The 21,612-nt window shown below is 40.2% G+C and overlaps 1 protein-coding gene and 1 pseudogene across 2 annotated transcripts; both read right to left on the bottom strand.

Annotated features, from left to right (window-relative positions):
• Window positions 1-10,765: 10,765 nt before the first annotated feature.
• LOC308505005 (interferon alpha-4-like) lies at window positions 10,766-11,370 on the bottom strand (annotated as a pseudogene). The gene has a single exon. The product of its transcript is annotated as an interferon alpha-4-like (transcript).
• A 4,183-nt stretch (window positions 11,371-15,553) lies between these two features.
• LOC308505318 (interferon alpha-3-like) lies at window positions 15,554-16,072 on the bottom strand (the record flags this gene model as incomplete). The annotated part of the gene is made up of 1 exon (XM_081067347.1): window positions 15,554-16,072. The coding sequence occupies one exon, from the start codon at window positions 16,070-16,072 to the stop codon at window positions 15,554-15,556; it is 519 nt and encodes a 172-aa protein (XP_080923473.1).
• Between the last annotated feature and the right edge of the window lie 5,540 nt (window positions 16,073-21,612).

Genomic DNA, 21,612 nt, shown 5'->3' with positions numbered 1-21,612 from the left:
TTTTTTTTTTTTTTAATTTTATTGGGGTGACAATTGTTAGTAAATTTACATAGATTTCAGGTGTACAATTCTGTATTACATCGTCTATAAATCCCATTGTGTGTTCACCACCCAGAGTCAGTTCTCCTTCCATCACCATATATTTGATCCCCTTTACCCTCATCACCCACCCCCCACCCCCTTACCCTCTGGTAACCACTAAATTATTGTCTGTGTCTATGAGTTTTTGTTTCTCATTTGTTTGTCTTGTTCTTTTTGGTTTATATACCACATATCAGTGAAATCATAGGGTTCTCTGCTTTTTCTGTCTGACTTGTTTCACTTAGCATTATTCTCTCGAGATCCATCCATGTTGTCACAAATGTTCCTATATCATCTTTCCTTAACGCCGAATAGTATTCCATTGTGTATATGTACCACAACTTCTTTATCCATTCATCTATCGAAGGACATTTTGGTTGTTTCCATGTCTTGGCCACCGTAAACAAAGCTGCAATGAACATTGGCGTACACGTGTCTCTATAGAGAAATGCTTTTATATTTTTGGGGTAGATACCCAGGAGAGCGATTGCTGGGTCATATGGTAATTCTATTCGTAATTTCTTGAGGAACCTCCACACTGCCTTCCATAGCGGCTGCACCAGTCTGCATTCCCACCAACAGTGTATGAGAGTTCCTTTTTCTCCACAGCCTCTCCAACACTTGTTACTATTTGTTTTGTTGATGAAAGCCATTCTGACTGGGGTAAGGTGATATCTCATTGTGGTTTTCATTTGCATTTCTCTGATGATTAGCGATGTTGAGCATTTTTTCATATGTCTATTTGCCATTTGTATATCCTCTTTGGAGAAATGTCTCTTCAGGTCCTCTGTCCATTTTTCAATTGGGTTGTTTGTTTTTTTGTTGTTGAGTTTCATGAGTTCCTTGTATATTTTGGATATTAGCCCCTTATCAGAGGAACTGTTTGCGAAAATCTTCTCCCATTCAGTTGGTTGCCTCATTATTTTGTCAATAGTTTCTTTTGCTGTGCAGAAGCTTTTCAGTTTCATATAATCCCATTTGTTTATTTTAGTTTTTACTTCCATTGCCTTTGGAGTCAAATTCATAAAATGCTCTTTGAACCCAAGGTCCATAAGTTTAGTACCTATGTTTTCTTCAATGCAGTTTATTGTGTCAGGTCTTATGCTTAAGTCTTTGATCCATTTTGAATTAATTTTGGTACATGGTGACAGATAGCAGTCCAGTTTCATTCTTTTGCACGTAGCTATCCAATTCTGCCAGCACCATTTATTGAAGAGGCTGTCTTTCGTCCATTGTATGCTTTTAGCTTCTTTGTCAAAAATTATCTGTCCATATTTATGTGGTTTTATTTCTGGGTTCTCAATTCTATTCCATTGGTCTATGTGTCTGTTTTTCCGCCAATACCAAGCTGTTTTGATTATTGTAGCCCTGTAGTACAAGGAAAAATCAGGGAGTGTGATACCTCCAGTATTGTTCTTTTTTTTTAATATTGCTTTGGCTATTCGGGGTCTTTTGTGGTTCCAAACAAATCTGATGATTTTTTGTTCTATTTCTTTAAAAAATGCCATTGGGATTTTAATGGGGATTGCATTAAATCTGTATATGGCTTTGGGTAATATGGCCATTTTAACTATGTTGATTCTTCCAATCCATGAGCACGGAATGTCTTTCCATTTCTTTGTGTCTTCTTCAATTTCTTTCAAAAATGTCTTATAGTTTTCAGCATATAAATCCTTCACATCCTTGGTTAAGTTTATTCCTAGGTATTTTATTCTTTTTGCTGCAATTGCAAAAGGAATTGTTTTTTCTATCTCTTTTTCTGAGATTTCATTGTTGGTATATAGGAAAGCAATGGACTTTTGTACGTTGATTTTGTAGCCAGCAACTTTACTATATTCATTGATTGTTTCTAATAGCTTTTTGGTGGAGTCTTTAGGGTTTTCTATATATAGCATCATGTCATCTGCAAAGAGTGACAATTTAACTTCTTCATTCCCAATTTGGATGCCTTTTATTTCTTTCTCTTGCCTGATAGCTCTGGCGAGGACTTCCAATACTATGTTGAAAGCAGAGGTGATAGGGGACAACCTTGTCGTGTTCCTGAACGTAGAGCAAAGGGCTTCAGCTTTTCACCATTAATTATGAGGTTAGCTGAGGGCTTGTCGTATATGGCCTTTATTATGTTGAGGTATTTTCCTTCTATACCAATTTTAGTAAGTGTTTTAATCATAAATGGATGTTGTATCTTATCAAATGCTTTTTCTGCATCAATTGATAGAATCATATGATTTTTGTCCTTTATTTTGTTTATGTGATGTATCACATTGATGGATTTGCGAATGTTGAACCATCCTTGTGCCTCGGGGATGAACCCCACTTGGTCGTGATGAATAATCTTTTTAATGCATTGTTGTATTCGATTTGCTAGAATTTTGTTTAGGATTTTAGCATCTGTATTCATCAGAGATATAGGTCTGTAGTTTTCTTTTTTTGTGTTGTCCTTACCAGGTTTTGGTATCAGGGTAATGTTGGCCTCATAAAATGAGTTAGGGAGTACTGACTCTTCTTCAATTTTTTGGAAGAGTTTGAGCAGGATTGGTATTAGATCCTCTTTGAAGGTTTGGTAGAATTCACTGCACACCCTCTATTTTTAAGGCTTTGTTTCACAGTCTAGTTGTACGGCACAGCTCCCTGGCCCATGCTGTATTGATGAGCCTTGCGCTCCCCCCGGCTGAGGCAGGCATTTGCTAGTCACCAGTTGGCTGCTCACAGCAATTCACAGCAGCTCTCGCTTGCTGCCAGCCACTCACAGCTGCCGGCCAATGTGGGCACTGGCCAGTCACAGTAGCACACGTCAGTACACAGCAGCCCACGGCCGCTCACAGCAGATCACACTGTCCTGGCTGTTCACGGCAGCCCAGCTCCAGAGAGGGCCGTTGTTCACAGTCTTAGTTGGGAAGGGCACAGCTCACTGGCCCATGTGGGAATCAAACTGGCGGCCTTCGGCATTAGGAGCATGCTGCTCCAGCTGCTTGAGCCACCAGGCCGCCCCAGAATTCCATTTTTCCATTTTTTAGACTGTCATGTTTTTGCAGGTATGTATTTACTGAGAGATGGTAGAGTTCACTGTTTTGCTAAATGAGATAGGACAATTAAGTTCATGAACACACCCAAGCAAAAGTGCTACATACCTCATTGCTGAATATCACTATGGTCACCTTCAAAGTACTCCTGTTGGGAAGCTATGCACCAATGTCAGTGCCTAGTCCATCCTTAAAAGCAATTTTGGATCTCTTTTTCTGGAATGGCCATCAGAGCTAGGTCTTGTTACCCTTGATGTCTTCCTTTCAATATTTCCTTTACCTTCCAGTGAAGAAAGAAGTCATTGGGGGCCAGATCAGGTGAGTAGGGAGGGTGCTCTAAACAGTTATTTGAATGCTGGCAAAAATCTCCCTCACAGACCGTGCCATATGACCCGGTACATTGTCGTGATGCAAGAGCCACGATTTGTTGAGAAAAGTTCAGGTCATTTTTGTCTAACTTTTTCAGCCAGCCTTTTCAGTGCTTCCAAATACTCGTAGTAAATTTGGTTAACTGTTTGTCCAGTTGGTACAAATTCTTAATGAATAATCTCTCTCATATCAAAAAGTTTAGCATCACCATTTGGACTCTTGATTTGGACTGACGGAACATTTTTCGTCCTGAAGAATTGGCTGACTTCCGTTGTGCACTTTGATGCTTTGTTTCAGGGTCCTATAGGTACACCCAGGTTTCATCACCAGTGATAACACAGCACAAAACATCATCTTGCGTCTCCAGAAGGCCTTGGCAAACTTAGACTCTCATTTGCTTTTGTTCATCAATGAGATCCTTCAGGACCATTTTTACGCACACCTTTCTCATGCCAAGATTTTCACTTTAGGTTTTCCTAATGTTTTTCTATCAATGTTTACTTAGTCTGCTATGCTTCTCACAGTCAGCCAATGATTTTGATGCACAATTCAACAAACATTTGCAATATTTTCATCAGTTCTGCTCATTACTGGCCACCCTGACCTTTCTTCATCACTGTTGAGTTCTCTCTCCTCAGAAAAATGTTTAATCAATTTTATACTGCAGTTTTCTTTATGACATTGTCCCCATAAACTTAGACTAACAGGTCCCTGATTTCACTTCCACTCTTGCCAAGTTTAACAAGAAATTTAATGTTTGTTCGATACTCTAATTCAAAACTAGACATTCTCACGACAATAATGAACGCCACTCAGCAAGACACCACCACACATCGACATGAACACAGCTGAGACACTGGTATACCAAGGTTATGAAACCTTACCGAGCTGTTGGTACAGTGCTGACAATGTAAACGCATGGTGGTAAGTTCGCAAACCTAATTGTTAGGCCTCATACATTTAATCAGGAAGAATGGAAATAATGTTAAAGAACATGAGAGTTCTTGACATATCTATCTGTTCTAGAAAACAAAGTGAGATAATAGTAGTAGCACTAAAAGCAGTGTGATAAAGGGAGAAATTGGGTAAACGAATTACTAAAACACATGATCTCTGAAACTCTATTATCTGTATTAATTAGATTTAAGATTTGGGATATATCTGATATTACTATTGTGGAAAGACATTTTCAATAAGTACTTCTAGGATGATTACTTGGCATTCTAAGAAGATATCAATGTCAAATCTCATCTCATTCCATAGGCAATAATAAAATCTTGATGGAATGGAGAACTGATAGTAAGATTGGATTTTTGAAAAGAGAGAAAGCCAGGGGTACCATTGTAAGCTCGTTTGAATAGCTAACCTACAAAATAAATGTTCATTCCTTTTAAATATACACAAATTTCTAACTTCTTCATATAAAACAGGACATGACTACAGAGACTTTCCTGGCAAGGTCACTGAATGGAGCCTAATTTCAGCATGTCCTCATGCACAATCCAACAAAATAAGGAAAATTAAGTAAAATATATAAAATACATATGCAGCTGTTAAAGAACAGTATACAAATAATATTTGAAAAGTGTTAGGATACCTATTAGGGAAGAGCCGTGTGATATTTAATTTTATGTGTCAACTTATCTAGGCCACAGTTCCCATATATTTGGTCAAACATTATTGTAGATGTTTCTGTGAAGGTGTGCTTAATGTGACATTACAGGCATTTAACATTTGTATTAGTAGACTTTGAGTAAACAGATTCCCCTCCATATTGTGGGTGGGCCTCATTCAATCAGTTGAAGGTCTTAATAGAAAAAAGCTGACATCCAGGAAAAGAAGGAATTCTGCCAACAGACTGCCGTTGGTCTGGAAATGCAAGTCTTCCTAGGGTATCCAACCTGTTGGTCCTCTTTCTGGAAAACCCTGACAAATACCAAGTCAGGAAGCCAAATGTTGCCAAGCATTGTGCATCTTTTAAAATTTTCCATCCTCCCATCCTCCAGAGGGAAGGACAAAAATCTATTAAGATTTAACTAAGGTCCTGGCCAACCCAAGTTGGAGAGCAGTGAATCCAAATGTGGGTCATGTTACCTTAGGAAAAGATGGCTGACCCCTCCATCGTCACAGGCGCTCCCTGTTACCTTAGCAATCACACATACTTCCTGGTGAAATACCTTAGGGAAGATATTGTGCTGATGATAGAAATTCCTCTTAACATATACCACAATTGATACATTTGAATAAATAAAATGTCACTAGTTCACAAGGAACAATGACACTATTCATTAACAATCCTTAGCTTATATCAAGCTTCTCCATTTTGCTAAGTGAAAAAGATTTCAAGATCATTCTTCAAAGTGACAATGAGAATATTTCTCTATTTCATTATAGTTGAATATTAGGAGTAAATATTAGGATATTTACTGATATTACTGATATTAGGAGTAAATCTGTGAAACTAATGTTGTACTATTGAGAGTTGTATGATCAATGTTTCAAGAGATTTTCCTGATTAGCACTGAGTTACATTCCCGGATTGGCAGCTCTACCTGCCCCCAGAGTCCTGTAGTGTGTGGAAGGGGTGGTTCATAGGGAGGCTCTGTTCTGCACAGTAGGTTGTAGGCAGGGAACACATCTTTCTCTGTCTCTTTAACTGCCCAGTCCAAACAGTCCAGCCAGCCTGGAACCAGACACTCACACTCCTTCTCTTTGTAATAGACACAGGGTAAGGCAACAGGCAGGCTCATGACGGCATTAGAATGTATCATTATCAAGAAGTAGCCGTGTTTTGTAGCATAAAGGGACATCCCCAGGAAGTGGTAGGATCTGCCTAGATCAGAAGCCTGCCCCCCAGTCTTGGTCTCTGCACTTGTTTCACTTGGTCACCAGGGAGCTGTTTCTCCTGAGAGGAGTTTCCTTTGCCCACCCACAGGCTGGATCCACTTTCTGTTTTCTTCTAGCTACAGCACTATTGCATCACACTCAATGGACATTAAGGAAAGCCTCTCGTGCAGATGTTTCTGCAAAACCTTGAAATGTGATGCACTTTTGCTTTCTATTTGTAATGTTCTGCTCTTTAGGGAAACTTTTAAGCTGAAACCACAATGGAACAGAAAGCGGTTGTGTGAATGGACTGAGAGGTAAAGAGTGCATGACAAAAGGCTGTGGGGCTTTCTATCCTGGAGAGGAAGGAAAGTGTTGTGCTATGGGAGTGTATCCTGGAGTGTGCCTGATGCTGGATCCATTACTATGCTGTTGCTCTGCCCTTTAGCTAGATATTTAATTCCCTCTCTCAGATATTAGTACAAAGCATCATTGCATCACTGAAAAAAATAGGACACTTCTGTGAAATGAAGAACGACCATTTTTCAGCTTCTCCAGAATTCATGACAGAATTTTGTTTTTTTTCGGCTGCCTCTTTTTAGGTCAGTTACTGAAAGGTAGGATACAGGTCCTAAGAATTTGATAGAAAGAGACAGCATTTATATTCTTATATATAGCTGTCTGCGGGGGAAAAAACCACGAAAATACTTACCATATTGTAACTTCTTTTTCTATGGAAGATGTGATGCTAAATATGTGCCTTAAATGCATGAGTGCATTTAATATTCACAAAAACATATAAATATTTTGAACTAATTTTATTGATGGGAAAACTGAGGCTTAGACAAAGAAAGTGCGTTACTCAACATCACACATATGTCCAAGGAGAATGGAATTTCAATGAAAATTTCTTTATTGTGTGTTATAGGTGATTTTGTGAATTTCGTATTCTGAATTTCTGCTATAATTGTTAAATCTTTTATATTCCTGAATTACATACAACTCTCTTACTCTATGGATTTCCATTTTCATTTTATATTTCCAGCTGTTTTTCAACAGTTTTTTTTTCTTTAAGTATTAAGAAAAAGATTGTGTGATTCACTTTCCCACTTTCATTTTTAAAGAAAGTCTTTCAGTCTTTCTGCCCTTGCTAATTTGGTGATCTTAGGATTCACATGCAATTGTGATATTCATAAAATTAGGAAAAATCACCAAAGGTATTATAAAATCCTTATCATGTCTAGCTCTACCAGAAAATCAGATGTGTTATAAAGCTGCTGTAGTAAACCAATGTCACAATGATGGACGTTAAGCAACTTAATTAGTAAAGCCAATGATTGCAGTATCAGTAGTAATTAGCTATTCTGATGAAAAATTGAGTTAGTTATCTATTCCTGCCTAACAAATTAACAATAATTGAGCAGCTAACTTGTTTACAAAGTAGTATTACCAAGATGTGATAAATTATTGTTGTAGGTAATTAAATAACTCAGATTTAAATAAAAACAACATTAAATACAATAATATGAATTACTAATACATTGATTACATGAAATCATCCAGACAAAATACATATACTGCATAGAAGGGAAAACCATTCACAGAAAAACTAACCCACATTCTTTTCCAGATCCCACAATATTTCCTTCTCCACTTCAGAGTCATTGACTTCTCTTCTCTTATTTACACTTCCATCTACTTTAATACGGTCACCAATGCCATTTATTTTCCAGATGTAGTGGGCAGTTTCAATCCACATTTCCATGCATCCCGATTTTCATCTAAGCACATTTGTTTTCTTAAATACAATCTTACCATCTTTTCCTCTTGTCCTTCTAACGCACAAGTTCTGACAGTTAAGTTCACAGACTTGCCACCATGAGCTTACACTGGCAGCTCGGTAAGGTTTCAGAACCTTTATATATCAGTGTCTCACAGCTATGTTCATGTTGACATGTGGTGGTGTCTTGCTGAGTGACATTTATTAATGTTGTTGTGTGTTTTTGTGTGCCATCGCGAGAATGTCTGAGCTTGAATTACTGCAATGAACAAACATTAAATTTCTTGTTAAACTTGGCAAAAGTGGAAGTGAAATCAGGGACGTGTTAGTCCAAATTTATGGGGATCATGCCATCAAGAAAATGGCAGTGAACAAATGGATTAAACGTTGTTCTGTCAAAATGGCTATCATCAATAAATCAACAAACAACAAATGCTGGAGCGGATGTGGAGAAAAGGGAACGCTAGGGCACTGTTGGTGGGATTGCAGATTAGTGCAGCCACTATGGAAAACAGTATGGAGGTATCTCAGGAATCTGAAGATAGAACTACCCTATGATCCAGTAATTCCACTCCTAGGCATCTACCCGGAGAAATCCAAAACTCCAATTCAAAAATCCGTATGCACTCCTATGTTTATTGCAGCACTTTACACAATAGCCAAGATATGGAAACAACCAAAATGCCCATCTGTCGATGACTGGATTAAGAAGCTGTGGTACATTTATACAATGGAGTATTACGCAGCCATAAAGAAAAAAGAAATCTTATCATTTGCAACAACATGGATGGATCTAGAGAACATTATGTTAAGTGAAATAAGTCAGAAAGAGAAAGACAAGTACCATATGATCTCACTTATATGCGGAATCTAAAGAAAAGAATATGTGTATGAACTAATCAGAAACAGTTTTGGGGACACAAAAAACCGAGAGTTGTTAGATGGGCGGGGGGGAGGGGGTTGGGGATGGGGGGAAGGGTGAAGGGATTGGGGGGCGGCTGGTGACCACAGGATGGCCTCAGGGTTTTTTGAGAATTACTTTGGGGAACTTGAAGAGGAAGTGGGCTCGCCTCACCAAGAGCTCCTGAGCACCTCCCTCCACAGCAATAAAGCATAAAGTGTCAGCCATCTTTCTCCAAAAAATAAATAAATAAATAAATAAATAAATAAATAAATAAACGTTGTTCTGAGGGGAGAGAACACAACACTGATGAAGAGAGGTCAGGGCGGCCAATAACGAGCAGAAGTGACAAAAACATTGCAAAAATTCATCGAATTGTGGGTCAAAATTGTCTGCTGATTATGAAGCATAGCACACCAAGTAAACATTGATAGAGAAACAGATAGGAAAATCTTCACAGAAAATCTTGGCATGAGAAAGGTGTGTACAAAGTGGTCCCGAAGGAGCTCTTGCATCACCACAATGCTCCAGCTCACACAGCTGTCTGTGAGGGAGTTTTTAGCCAGTAAATAACTGTATTGGAACACCCTCCCTACTCAGTTGATGTGGCCCCCAATGACTTCTTTCTTTACCTGGAAATAAAGGAAATATTGAAAGGAAGACATTTTGATGACATTCAAGACATTAGGGGTAATACGACAACAGCTCTGTTGGCCATTCCAGAAAAAGAGTTCCAAAATTGCTTTGAAGGATAGACTAGACACTGACATCGGTGCATAGCTTCCCAAAGGGAGTACTTCAAAGGTGACCATAGTGATATTCAGCAATGAGGTATGTCGTACATTTTCTAGTATGGGTTCGTGAATTTAATTGTCACGCTTCGTATGGTCAATCTACTCTGTTTTGTTTGGAGCTCTTCTCTTCCCTCCCATTAAAGGGCCTCAGAATCAAGGTGAAGTCTTTTTCTCACTCTGCACTATCTCCCCACGTGACAAAACTACATTTCGGGCTTTCCCTTGCTGCATGTGGACCTCCAGCCACGGCATTGATTGTACATGGCAAACTCACATATTCAACCGACAATGGACCTTTGTAGTTTGATGTCTGCTAATCAAGTGTACCGGATATCTACTGTTTTTATTTTTATTTCCTGGCATTCTTCACTCTAGCTGCTGGTGAGAGAATTCATTTGTTTTCCCTTCTTCTCAATAGAGCATTTAACATAATTAATATTAATTTTTGTCATTGCTTTTAGGTTTCTTTCACCACAAAAATCAAAGATAGAAGAGAGCAGGAACTGTATTTGTTATGTTCATGTCTGCATAATGTCAAGTCAATAGCTGGAAAAGTCAATAGCTACCTGAAATTTGAATATAATGTGATGGGTAAATGAATTGTGCGATCCATTTCTTAAACCAAGCTGCAAATGAGGTTTGGTGTTGCTTTTTAAAATAAACTAATACATGAAGTTTCCTATGGTAAAGTTTTAATAAACAAAAATATCATACATGTTAAACAATTAAGTAGAACATATTTTATTGTATCACCATAATGTACAAGTGCATGTGTGAGACTATATGAAAAAATACTTATAAATAAATATTAAAAGAGATAAACAGATCCATCAGCATTGGCATCTGTAAGTGACGAGTGCCCGGGAAGTTGGACGTCATGTTGCCTAAAATGCCTGAAAACTTTTGACAAATTGATTACATTCATGTTATGATTGCAGCACAAGACAAAAGACAGTCTTTGACATGACGAACACAAGGAAGTGTGACATTATTAGTCAGTGAGAATCATCTCCATGTCGAACCAGGTGTCATTCCTCATTCCTTCATCTTCCCCACCAGTTAATTGATAAGAGAAGGATCTCATGATTTCTGTTCTGACAATCTCCCAGGCACAAGGGCTGTATTTCTTCTCTTGCAGATAGAGGGTGATTCTCTGGAAGTATTTCCTCAGGGCCAGAACGGAGTCCTCATTCACCAGGTGAGGCCCTTCCACACCCACCTCCTGCGTCACGCAGGCTTCCAGGTCATTCAGCTGCTGATAAAGCCCAGTGCAGAATTTGTCTAGGAGGGTCTTGTCCCAAGCAGCAAAGGGGCCCTCCATTCTAAAGAGGTCAAAGGTCTGCTGGGTCATCTCATGGATGATAGAGAAGGCTTGAGCATTCTGGAACTGGTTGCCACCAAACGCCTCCCGGGGGAATCCAAAGTCATGTCTGTCCTTCAGGCAGGAGAAAGGGGACATTCTCCTTATTTGTGCCAGGAGCATCAAGGCCCTCCTGTTAAGCAGGCTGTGGTTCTGAGGCAGGTCACAGCTAGAGAGCAGCTGGAGTGGCAGCTGAGCACCAGCAGGGCCAGCAGGAAGGAGAAGGGCAGTGCCATTGGGGGCTGTCAGATGCTGCTGGCCTGGCTGAGCCCGGGGACTGCGCACCTTGTCTCCAGGCTCTGAAGTCCTTCCTTTGTGCATGTGTCTTATGTAGGGGACATACGAATTTCCAATTTCTGAATGTCCCCTTTCTACTCTGCTTTTGTTTTCCTTGATGCACTTTCTACACGGCTTAGATCAGTGCCATGCAAACTTTTATTTTTCATATTACTCCTTGCCCACAGAGTCTTCCAGATGTTTTCCTAAGTGAATCCCCCAAGAAAACTTAACACAGCTGTACGATATATATGTATGTACTGCATGTGTGTCTGAGCTTTACGTATAAAAAAAGAAAGTGTAAAATTTACTCTATTTATTCCCTGAAGGATTAAGAATGAATAAGTAAACATTTTAAGCTGCAAGTTAAATTTAAAAGCTATTTACATTTCCCTTCATATAATTCAAATTAATTTAACTTTATAACTAAGTTTGCAGAGTGACTTTTAAGGCAATACATTTACTCATATAAATAGTAATGTATCCCACTACCTGTTCAAAAAAAATTTCTACAAAACTTCAAAATAATACTAATGTGTAGATGTAATGTAAAATCATTCAAAACTGCTAAACACCATTGAAACCTAAATAATTTTCTTAACTTTTATTTTTTGCTAATTAACTTTTAATTTTGCTTCACATTGGAAAGTAATTTTTCACTTCAGTAGCTGCTAAATGTTCATATAGATATTGCGAACTTTTTTTAGCATTGACATAATTATTGATGTGCTGAATAATTTTAGTAGAACTAAATAATAAAATATAAACTGTTTGCATTTGATTCTAAAGTTAACGTCACACTGATGCTTACACATGAGGAACATTCACAATATAGCCTGTGGCAGCTGGGAAGTAAGCAAAGGCGCCCTCTCACAATATGACTCTGAGATTAAGCCAATGATCAGGGGAAAGTCCTCCAATGAGGTTACGGGAGAGGTGGAGCACTGTCCTTGCATACATTTTGCCTATCTTCATTGAACCAAGGAGTCTCATATGATACACGAGAAAACCCAAAGAGAAAAATGAATACTAAGGAATAAGATTTTGTTAGATAGGGTTGGGCTTTGGAGGGCCACAAACCATAGTCATAGCTAAGATTTGTTCACAGTGACAAGAAATAATTTTTGCACCTTGGGAGCGATATTATCCCCAATGAGAGTACGTGACTTAGACATCATCAACTAGAATCTTTGTGTTTGTGCATTCAATTTCAAAAGTCCTAAAAGACTTTCAGTGTTTCCAATCAAGTTGCTTTTCTCAAACATAAAGGAAACCATCTTCGTAAACAATTGAACAGGATAAATATTGATTATTATCAAGGAAAGAATTACCTTTCAGCTTTGATCCTAAACTCTTTTTATTTTGCATAAGAAGTTACATTACCTCGACCTTCCATATTCTTACCCTTTAAATGGCAGGTATGAGACCTTCTTTGGTCAATCAGTTCTTTAGTAACTGGACTCTGTCTTATTCACCGTGCTGTGCTTGGTGCCTGGCCCAGTGTGGTCACCCATTAAGTAATTTTTACTAAAAAGTTTTTCAGATTTTCTCTTCCTACTGAGAGGTACTCACAGATGACCAAGTTATGTTGCTTCATCATGGCCATATTTGCTAGCATTATAATAAACCATTGCTAATATTTCCACTCTACTCATACTGGTGTCACTAATGTCTCCTGAGTTTATTGCTAAAACCACTAGGGTTCTATTTCCTATAAGGTGCGTATGGCTCTGGCAGGCTAGTTGCAAGAGCAGCAGCCTAATTTTCATCTTTTGCCAAGCAAGTATGACCTCATCTCCAAACTGCTGTCTACTTTGTCGTAAGAGAAAAATAACTGGCCTGGTGCCACATACAGAGCCACGTATCTAAACACAAAGTCTCCCTGATTCACGCAGCTCACAGAACCAGACAATTTGCCACATTACTTTTTGGTGGAAATTTTTTGAAGTGGCAATTACCTACCTTGATCCTGAGACAGACTCTTGGGAAACCCCACACAAACAATGATGAATGATCATATGCTTTCTGTGATCTCCATTCACTTCCGTGGGTTATTGGGCTCCATTTCCATTTGAATTTCAAAACTTAGCCATGTATGATTAGAGCAATACTTCAGGTCAAAGCAAAATTTGGATTCTGAATCCTTAGTCACTGTTGTTTGCCTACTGACCAGTTCATTCTTCTTTATTTTCTAAGCATGGCTGTATTCTCTCTTCTAGATGCCAGGCATGTAGCTATAGTGACCTGCTATGGTTTCATGATTATGTTCCCATAAAAGTTACACGTGGAAGTCTGAACCCCTGAAGTGATCATGTAATGTGATGGGGAAATTTAGAAATAATTAGGGCCTCAGGGAGAAGCCTAGTGAATGGGACTAGTGCCCTCACAAAAGAGGCCTGAGCTACATCCCTCCCTCTCCTGCCAGGTGAGGATACAGGAGAACTCGGCATTATGTCCCCAGGAAGCAGGCTCCCCTCCAAAGCCAACCATGCTGACACCCTCACGTTCATTTCAGCCTGTAGAACTGTGAGCAAGAAATGTCTGCTCTTTACAAGCTACGGACTCTGTGCTCTTCTATTAAAGTACCCTGAAGGGACTAAGGCATACCTGACCTAATTTCTTGTCAGAATACATCCCCGGGGTCTGTAAAATACCTCCAAAGAGACAAATCATTTCACTCAACCTTGGCATCTAGTCCATTCTCTATTATTTCAGGAGCACAATCAATATTCATGAAGAGAATAATGAAGGTAACAACGGGAGAAAGAATAACACCAATATACACTAGATAGATATGAATTGAGTGACCTATAGACCTAATTACTTTGTAAATTCTTCGTAGTTCTCTGAAGGAGGTTATTATTGAATACTGTATGAGGCATTATTTTAAACGATTGTTGGGTCTAGAATATGTTTACTTCTAGTTTGTATTTTCAATATTTAGACTATCAGGATGAGAATCATAGGCCTCGTCATAAATAGAAGACTCACGCTCGGCTTTTACTTCAGGGATCATCGAGAACCTGCAAGGAGCTACCTGGTCAGACTTTCCTCGTCTCCCCCGGGTAATAAGGAAACAACTGGCACTTTCCACTGTGTTCTGAGAGCTCATCTACACACTTGCGGCCATTCTTGAACTTTAGCTTGTGCCTGAGAATCAACCTGAGTGCTTCTTTCACAGGAGCAGTGATGCTGTGAACTGTAACTAGTGACAGCCGTGCTATGTCCCCAGAGTTTAATTTGTCGAATCAGACTTGCAGTTGTGTTGACAAACTGAGTGTAGCACATTGGTAAGAATACCACATGGTTATTCTTTTCACCTACAAGAGCATTAGGACAAAAGCAGAAAATGAATTTGGTCGTATGCATTGAACTTGTCTCCTCTCCCATTAGTCCCCAGAGTAGAGTCTGTTTCTGAACTTATTGCACTTAGACGTCCCAGGAGAAAAAATTCAGAACAACTACTGTGAGTGTAACTCATATTGCCCTGTAGAGTCCTGGCGCTTGAAAACACATGTGCTCTGCCATAACTTTCCCTTTACAGCTGAGTGGTATAGACTTGAGTACCACAGACAATTGTGGCAGAACATGTTGAATATGGCAAAGTCACACAATAGAAAGTACCCCTGACCCTGAATCACTGCAGAAAAACCAACCAGAAGTCCTCGGTTGAGGAATGATTGAATTGTGTACTTATACAAAGGAAAGGTAAATTTCTATAATGATCAATGTATGAATGGTTTTCTGTTTGTCACTTAGACAGCTACCATTAACTGACAAATGTGTTTAACAAAACACTGTCTTGATGAATCTTCCCTTAAAAAGAATGGACTTTACACTTTGGACAGCAAATGTTTACCTGAATCCCCTAACCCCCCCAAAAAAAAAACCTTAAAAACATTATCAAAATTATATTATAAAATCATTTATTTAAAAAGGTAGTTCTTTTCCTTAACTATAATTTGGTAGATTCATGATGTAAATTGATTTTTTAAAATAAGCCCCTGATTTTGGTTTCAGGAATTTCTCAGCTGGTGCCGAAAAGTGAATTGTGATTGTTTGGGGGCTTAGCAAACAGTGTCATCTAATAGAGAGTCACAAATATAACTTTCTTCTTTATTTGTGGACTTTGCTTGAGGGTTGTTACATGAGAGAAAGGCGCACTTGAATTTCACTTCTGACAACCTCCCAAGCACAGGAGCTGTATTTCTTTCTCTTCAGATACTTAAGCATTCCGAGGAAGTAATTCCGGATAAGAATTCCCAAATAGTCGGGACAAACCAGAGTTTCTTCTTTCGTCTGCCCCAGCTCTTCCAGACTGTGATCAAGGCCAGAGAGCAGTTTGTCGAGGAGCCTGTGCTCCCAAGCTGCAGGGCTCTTGTCTGTATTGAACAGGTTGAAGGTCTGCTGGAGCATTAGGAGGCGCAAACAGGTGCGTTGTGTCTTCTGCATTTGGGTGATGTTCCCTCTTTCCCAAGGAAATCGGAAGTCGGTTCTGTCGTTCAGGCATAAGTGAGGGGGGATGCTTTTCAGCTGTCCCAAAAGACTGAAGATGTCCCGTTTTTCAGGGCTGTGGATCCAAGGCATGTCCCCGCCAAGAGAACAAGCCAGGATGGAGCCCAGCATCACTCCTGCCACTAGCCACCAACAGATCTGGGCCATTGAGAATTGGACGATTCGCTAGGCGTCCTGCAGGGGGCGTGCGGGCACCGCTCAACAGCGCCAAGGTTCCTCCGTGGGTTCTCTGGAAAGCGTGCTTCTCGAGCGGCCGCAAGAGGGCGCGCGAACGCAGACTTGCAGCCTTTCGTGGTCGGGTAGCGGAGAGAAAAGTCCACGGCCTCATTGGGGAGCTAACTCCGCGCTGCTTTAATAGTGTAGGAGAGAGAACTGCCGCTCGGCGGCCGGCAGCGCTGAAGACCGAGCTTTGCGGTGGCCTCGCCGGGGACATGTTTCTTAGGGACCGAGCTCAGAACCTCGCATTTGCTGCTCTTTCCCCCAGTTTTGTGCTTTCCTTTCGCACAAAACTCTAGCGAGGCCACTTTTACAACGAATCCGTTTACTGAGGGATTTGAGGCTCGGAATCCGCACATGTTGAGTCGTTTTTACAGCTTCGGGACAGTATCTGTGCGAGATGCTGCCAGGTTCAGAGACGGGGGAACACGGAAGCCTTGGGATGTGACAGGACGGCGTTGGGGACACCATCGGAGTGAGTCCGGGCGCGGCCACCCTGGGGCCCGAGCCCGGGAAGAATGTGCGCCCCGGGACAGGCTTTGTGACCTTCGTGGTGACTTTTCAACGTTACAGCGTTACAGGTGATGGGGTAAGTATTGAAAAGATGAAAAGTGGGAACATTAAATCCGCGTTTTACCAAAATATTTAAATATTTTAATATTAAGTAAAAATATCAAAGGTAAAGTGTTGAAACTATTTTTCACATTTCAACTTCAAACAGCATTTAATTAAACTTTTTAAAAGATTAAGATCCTTTAATATTGAAAAAATGCCAAACGTAATATTTACAAAATATTTTTTAACATTAAGATTATTAAGAGCATTTTACTTAACTTTATTGAAACTGTATTTTATGTACACCGAAACAAGTGGCTCCGTGACAATTTTAAATAATTTTTATTTAATTTGACATCACTGAAACGGCTTTCATAGGACTCCACCTTGACAATACTGTTAAACAGGAAAGTTAGAGTTGTGTAAAAGCAGTGGAGGACAGTTTGATTTTCTTTCGACAGAATGAAGAGAACTATATGAATTAATGCTTGGTGTTCAGAATTTTAGCAACTGCATGGAACTTGCCAAAGTTTTACTTGTATGGGACCCCCTTCCTCTGTAAGACTCATAGGGCTTCGCAATACAAGGTCATTGCTTGTCTTTTAAATTTTGATATTTTGTTCATCACGGACGTTTCAGCATTAATTTTCATTTTTTAGCATTGAATGAAAATAATATTTATCTTCATTACTTAGATTTGGTACCTTCTCAACTTCCGTGTCTAGGGAACATAATCACTTTACCCCACTCTTAACCCAGGAGATAGCTTTTGAATTAGAGTGTTGTGATCTTCAGTGGCTGAAAATCTCAGACTGTCTCATTTCCCATCATCCTCTCCACCCCACCCCCTTTTAATTCTTTTACCATTTTCCAGGTCTTTGCAACTTTTTAATTTAATCTGTGCCTTAACATAATATCACCAGAGGTATCCTGAATCTGTGGACGAGGGAAGGGATTATTTAGTTCATTTACAGGATTCACAGAACAGCCGTTTGTTTTTTTGTTTGTCTTTGACAACTTTCCTCCATTCTGGTTTTCTGCAGAGAGTTTCAAGTGTGCTGTAAGATTTCCCTCAATTAATGTGCCAGGCACTGATCTAAGGGTGGAAATTAGGTCCTTCAAAGTCCTGCATACGAGCCCCTCTCCTAGAGTTTCCATTGAGGAACCTCACCATGCACACCCCCGAGAGTATTAAAAACGCTGCAATCAAAGCTTCTCTTGGCTTGGCTGAACATGGACTGTACGATTATCATATGTTACCCTAATACTAAAGGCAACTATCACTCCCTATGTTCAGATTCTCAGCCTGTAATTTGCAAATCTTTTGTTTAATCTTTACAATTTCCTATGTGACCACTAGTAAAGTTGTCTCGGTGTTTTAAGAGCGGAAATGAAAATCTGATGTCATTTCAATTCAAGAGCCACAGATTTTGAAGAAAGTGAAGCTTTCGGCTGACTTCCAGTCCGTCCTCTTCATCAGTTCCCTTTGCTCTGAGCTGCACTGAGCATGCTCGGACTTCATTCATCCTAACTGAGCCTTTAATGTCTGTCCCCCCTGCTCCCTGGAGACCAGTCAGCATCCCTGTCTTCCTTTCCCTGAATCCACATTGCCAAGCACATTGTCGCCTCTGTGCAGTCATCGCCTCTTGGGTGACAGAATGAAGATCACTGTATGAATTAACCCTTAGTGTTGACCCTTGATCTGTCCTGATAGCACGAAACTACCTTGGGGGAGGGAATCATGGTATCCAACAAGTCCACGCAATTTCACATAATATAGATTTCTTGCGTGATCTTAATTGTCAAAAAAAGTGTATATAAACTTTGTGCTACTTTCTCATTGTAACGGGTAAGGATATTTTTGACCAACACAAACAAAAATTACTTTAAACGTTTTCAGCATTACCATGGTGTCCCAGAGAATATTCATACATGGCTTTATGTCAGGTTGAAATCATGTAACCTAATTCAATCAAGCACGTGGGGTTAGGGAGATACAGGGTTTATCAATCCACTAGGCTTCACAATATTTAAAACTTTTGTCGTGGTGAATATTCTGTGTCATTTTAATCAGACTACGGGGTGTCCAGATATTTGGTCAAACGATATAAGTGCATGCGAGGGTTCTTTGAGATGAGATTAACATTTCAGTAGATGGACTGAGGAAAACGGATCGATCACCCTTCCTGATCTGAGTGGCCCTCATCTAACGGTCTGAAGGCCTGAATAGACCAAAAGGCTGACCTCGAGTGTCAAAACGACAAAATCTAATTCACCTGCAATGGAACTGGAGTTTAAGGCTTATAGCAAAGGGAACGATGAAGGACTAGTAGAAGGAAACAAGAAAAGAAAGAGCCAATTATTCTGGCAGGGACTTAAAGGAGAGTGATTCTAGTCCAGAGCCAGCCGTCTGCTGTGCAAACCCAGCCACATGATTCCTCTGTCATTTCCACCCCCCTAGATGTAATCAGTTTGGGGACAAGGAGGAGAAATCATGCCAACAAACTCACTGGAGACTCATTAGAAATAACACCACCAAATTACTCATTCCCTAATTTGATCTGGCAGAATAATGGATATTAGTCCTATTCAATATGCATTTCACATGATTACCGGACCCACTCAGAAACGTGGGTCATCTCAATATCATTAATGCTCAAGAAGATGATATAGCTGGAAAGTTATCTGACTATCAAAAATCAGGATGACATTATTGAGCACTTACTATGGACTAGGTTCTGTCCTAAGCACTTGCGATTCATGGCTCTGAACACTCCTTTGAATGCATATGCATTTATAAAACAGGTGTTTCTCAAGCACCTTCATGTGTCAGTCTTGTTCTCGTCACTTCAGTGCATATCAGTTAACAGAATGGGCGGATATAGGTCCTTTTATTAACCCCATTTTATGAAAGAGGAAACAGATCCACAGGGAGATTAAAAATAACTTTCCCCAATCATAGCAACAGTTGGAATTTAGGCCTTCTGACTCCAGTCCAAGCTCTAAACAACTGTCTAGGGATTTCACTGTTCCTAAGAACCAAAGAGGCTGCTGAGTATCTGAACATCCTTTCTCCAGGGCAGTCTCTGTGCTGGTGACTTTCACATAGCAACTTGGCTAGGTCCACAGACAGCCACCTTGCAACTGGCCTAAAAGTGTAGGTGGAGGGAGATAACCATACGGGGTACCGCCCACCATAATCACAGTTTACACCAGCAGTCCACCATTGTCGACAAACAACACATCTGTAACTTCTTGTAACTAACACACTTGACATCTTCTGTTTAACCTGAAAATCAAGAGCCCTGTGCACCAAAGTGTGCCCAGTTTCTTACATTCCAAGTTCTCCAGCTGCTGCTGGCTCTTACACTCACAGATCTTGATGCTTGCTTTGGTTTACTGAGCCAGTGAGCTCATGTGACTGGTACAGTCTCCTCCTAGTGGAATCGGAACTTAAAACCACCAAACGTCTGTGGAATGTGCTCCTGGATTCTGTACCAGCTCATGTGGTGTAGACGTGTGGGCTGTGTTGGTCCTGCAGCTACCTTTAGTTACTGTTTCTGTGCCTGGATTGGCGCGTATACACATACACACGCACACAGACTCACACTCGCGCTGTCTTGCCCTAGATGGGCAGGGAGGATCAGGCGTGGATACATTCCCACTAGGCTGCCTCTAGCTGACACTGCTCAGGGATTCTCCACAGACATCCACAGCCCCCACAGTTGTGACCTGGGTCTCCCTGGTCCCCTTCCCCAGCCACACGTATCTGGGGCAGCTGAAGTCCGGGATCAACGCAGGACCTGTGAGGGCTGGGCAGGTAGCTCAGGGCAGCGCGGCTCTGCTCTCACCCACACCTCGGCCACAGCCCGCTCTGCCTCTCGGGTCTCCCACACTTTCCAACCTATGTAAACTTCTAATATATTATCATAAAAGTCCGTTAGTAACTCCCTGAGAGTGAACACGATATGGCTCCCACCGAGATTTTCAGGACAAAGTGACAGTACAGGGCTTGCTAGGAGAGCTTTTCACAGTGAACATAATAATTTAACAAGATGAATGACAGTAAATAGAATTATACACATATGTATGTATGTGTAGATGTTCATGTATACACATCTATGTATACATATACATACGTATATAGTCATGGATATGATATATGTACCATATGTGTATATTCTTCAAAACCCCATTTAGAAAGGATCATGATATTTGAAAGATGTTTAGGAATCAAAGACAGACACAGAAGAAGTGCAGAATTGGTAAGACTTTCTCCTGCTGCTAAACTCGTCCATGCAGAAGACGTAGTAGAGAAGAGGAAGATAAAGGACAAAAATGTATTAACATATTACGATGATCTTCTCCACCCACAATTTATAGAGAGCAAACTAAAGCATTGGCGAGGTCAACTGAGGCAAAGATTCAAGAAATCCTCCTAAACTGACATCTCTCCTCACTTCGTGAACAATTCACATGCACACACAAACACACACACACACACACACACATACATACACACACACACAATCCCTGGGGAACTATGTCAAGTACAACACTGTGCAGGTTGTAATAACACTTCCGGAATTCTACCACTATTCTTACACGGCAATAAAAAAGCCTCTGCTTGTCAACATTAGAATTCTCTAACAGTTCAGAAAATATATCTGAACTCTGACTACCTGGAAGCGCTGCCAATATCATCATTCCATATGATAATGATTATATTTTCCAATCAGTCAGACAGAATCTCATATTTGGAATGAATTGATGAAGGTGGAAATTTACTCTTCACACTGATATTTAAAACCATCAACTAGATCATTTCCTGTTAATTAAAACACCAAAGCAGTTGGACGCCCATTTTGCACAGCTCTAGCCCACAGTGTGGATAAGGATAGTTAGTTAGTAGCAGG

Source organism: Rhinolophus hipposideros (assembly GCF_964194185.1).
Source record: "Rhinolophus hipposideros genome assembly, chromosome: 11".
Lineage (NCBI taxonomy): Eukaryota > Metazoa > Chordata > Mammalia > Chiroptera > Rhinolophidae > Rhinolophus > Rhinolophus hipposideros.
Note: the sequence above shows the minus strand (reverse complement) of the source record. Positions and strands in the feature narration are given on the sequence as shown.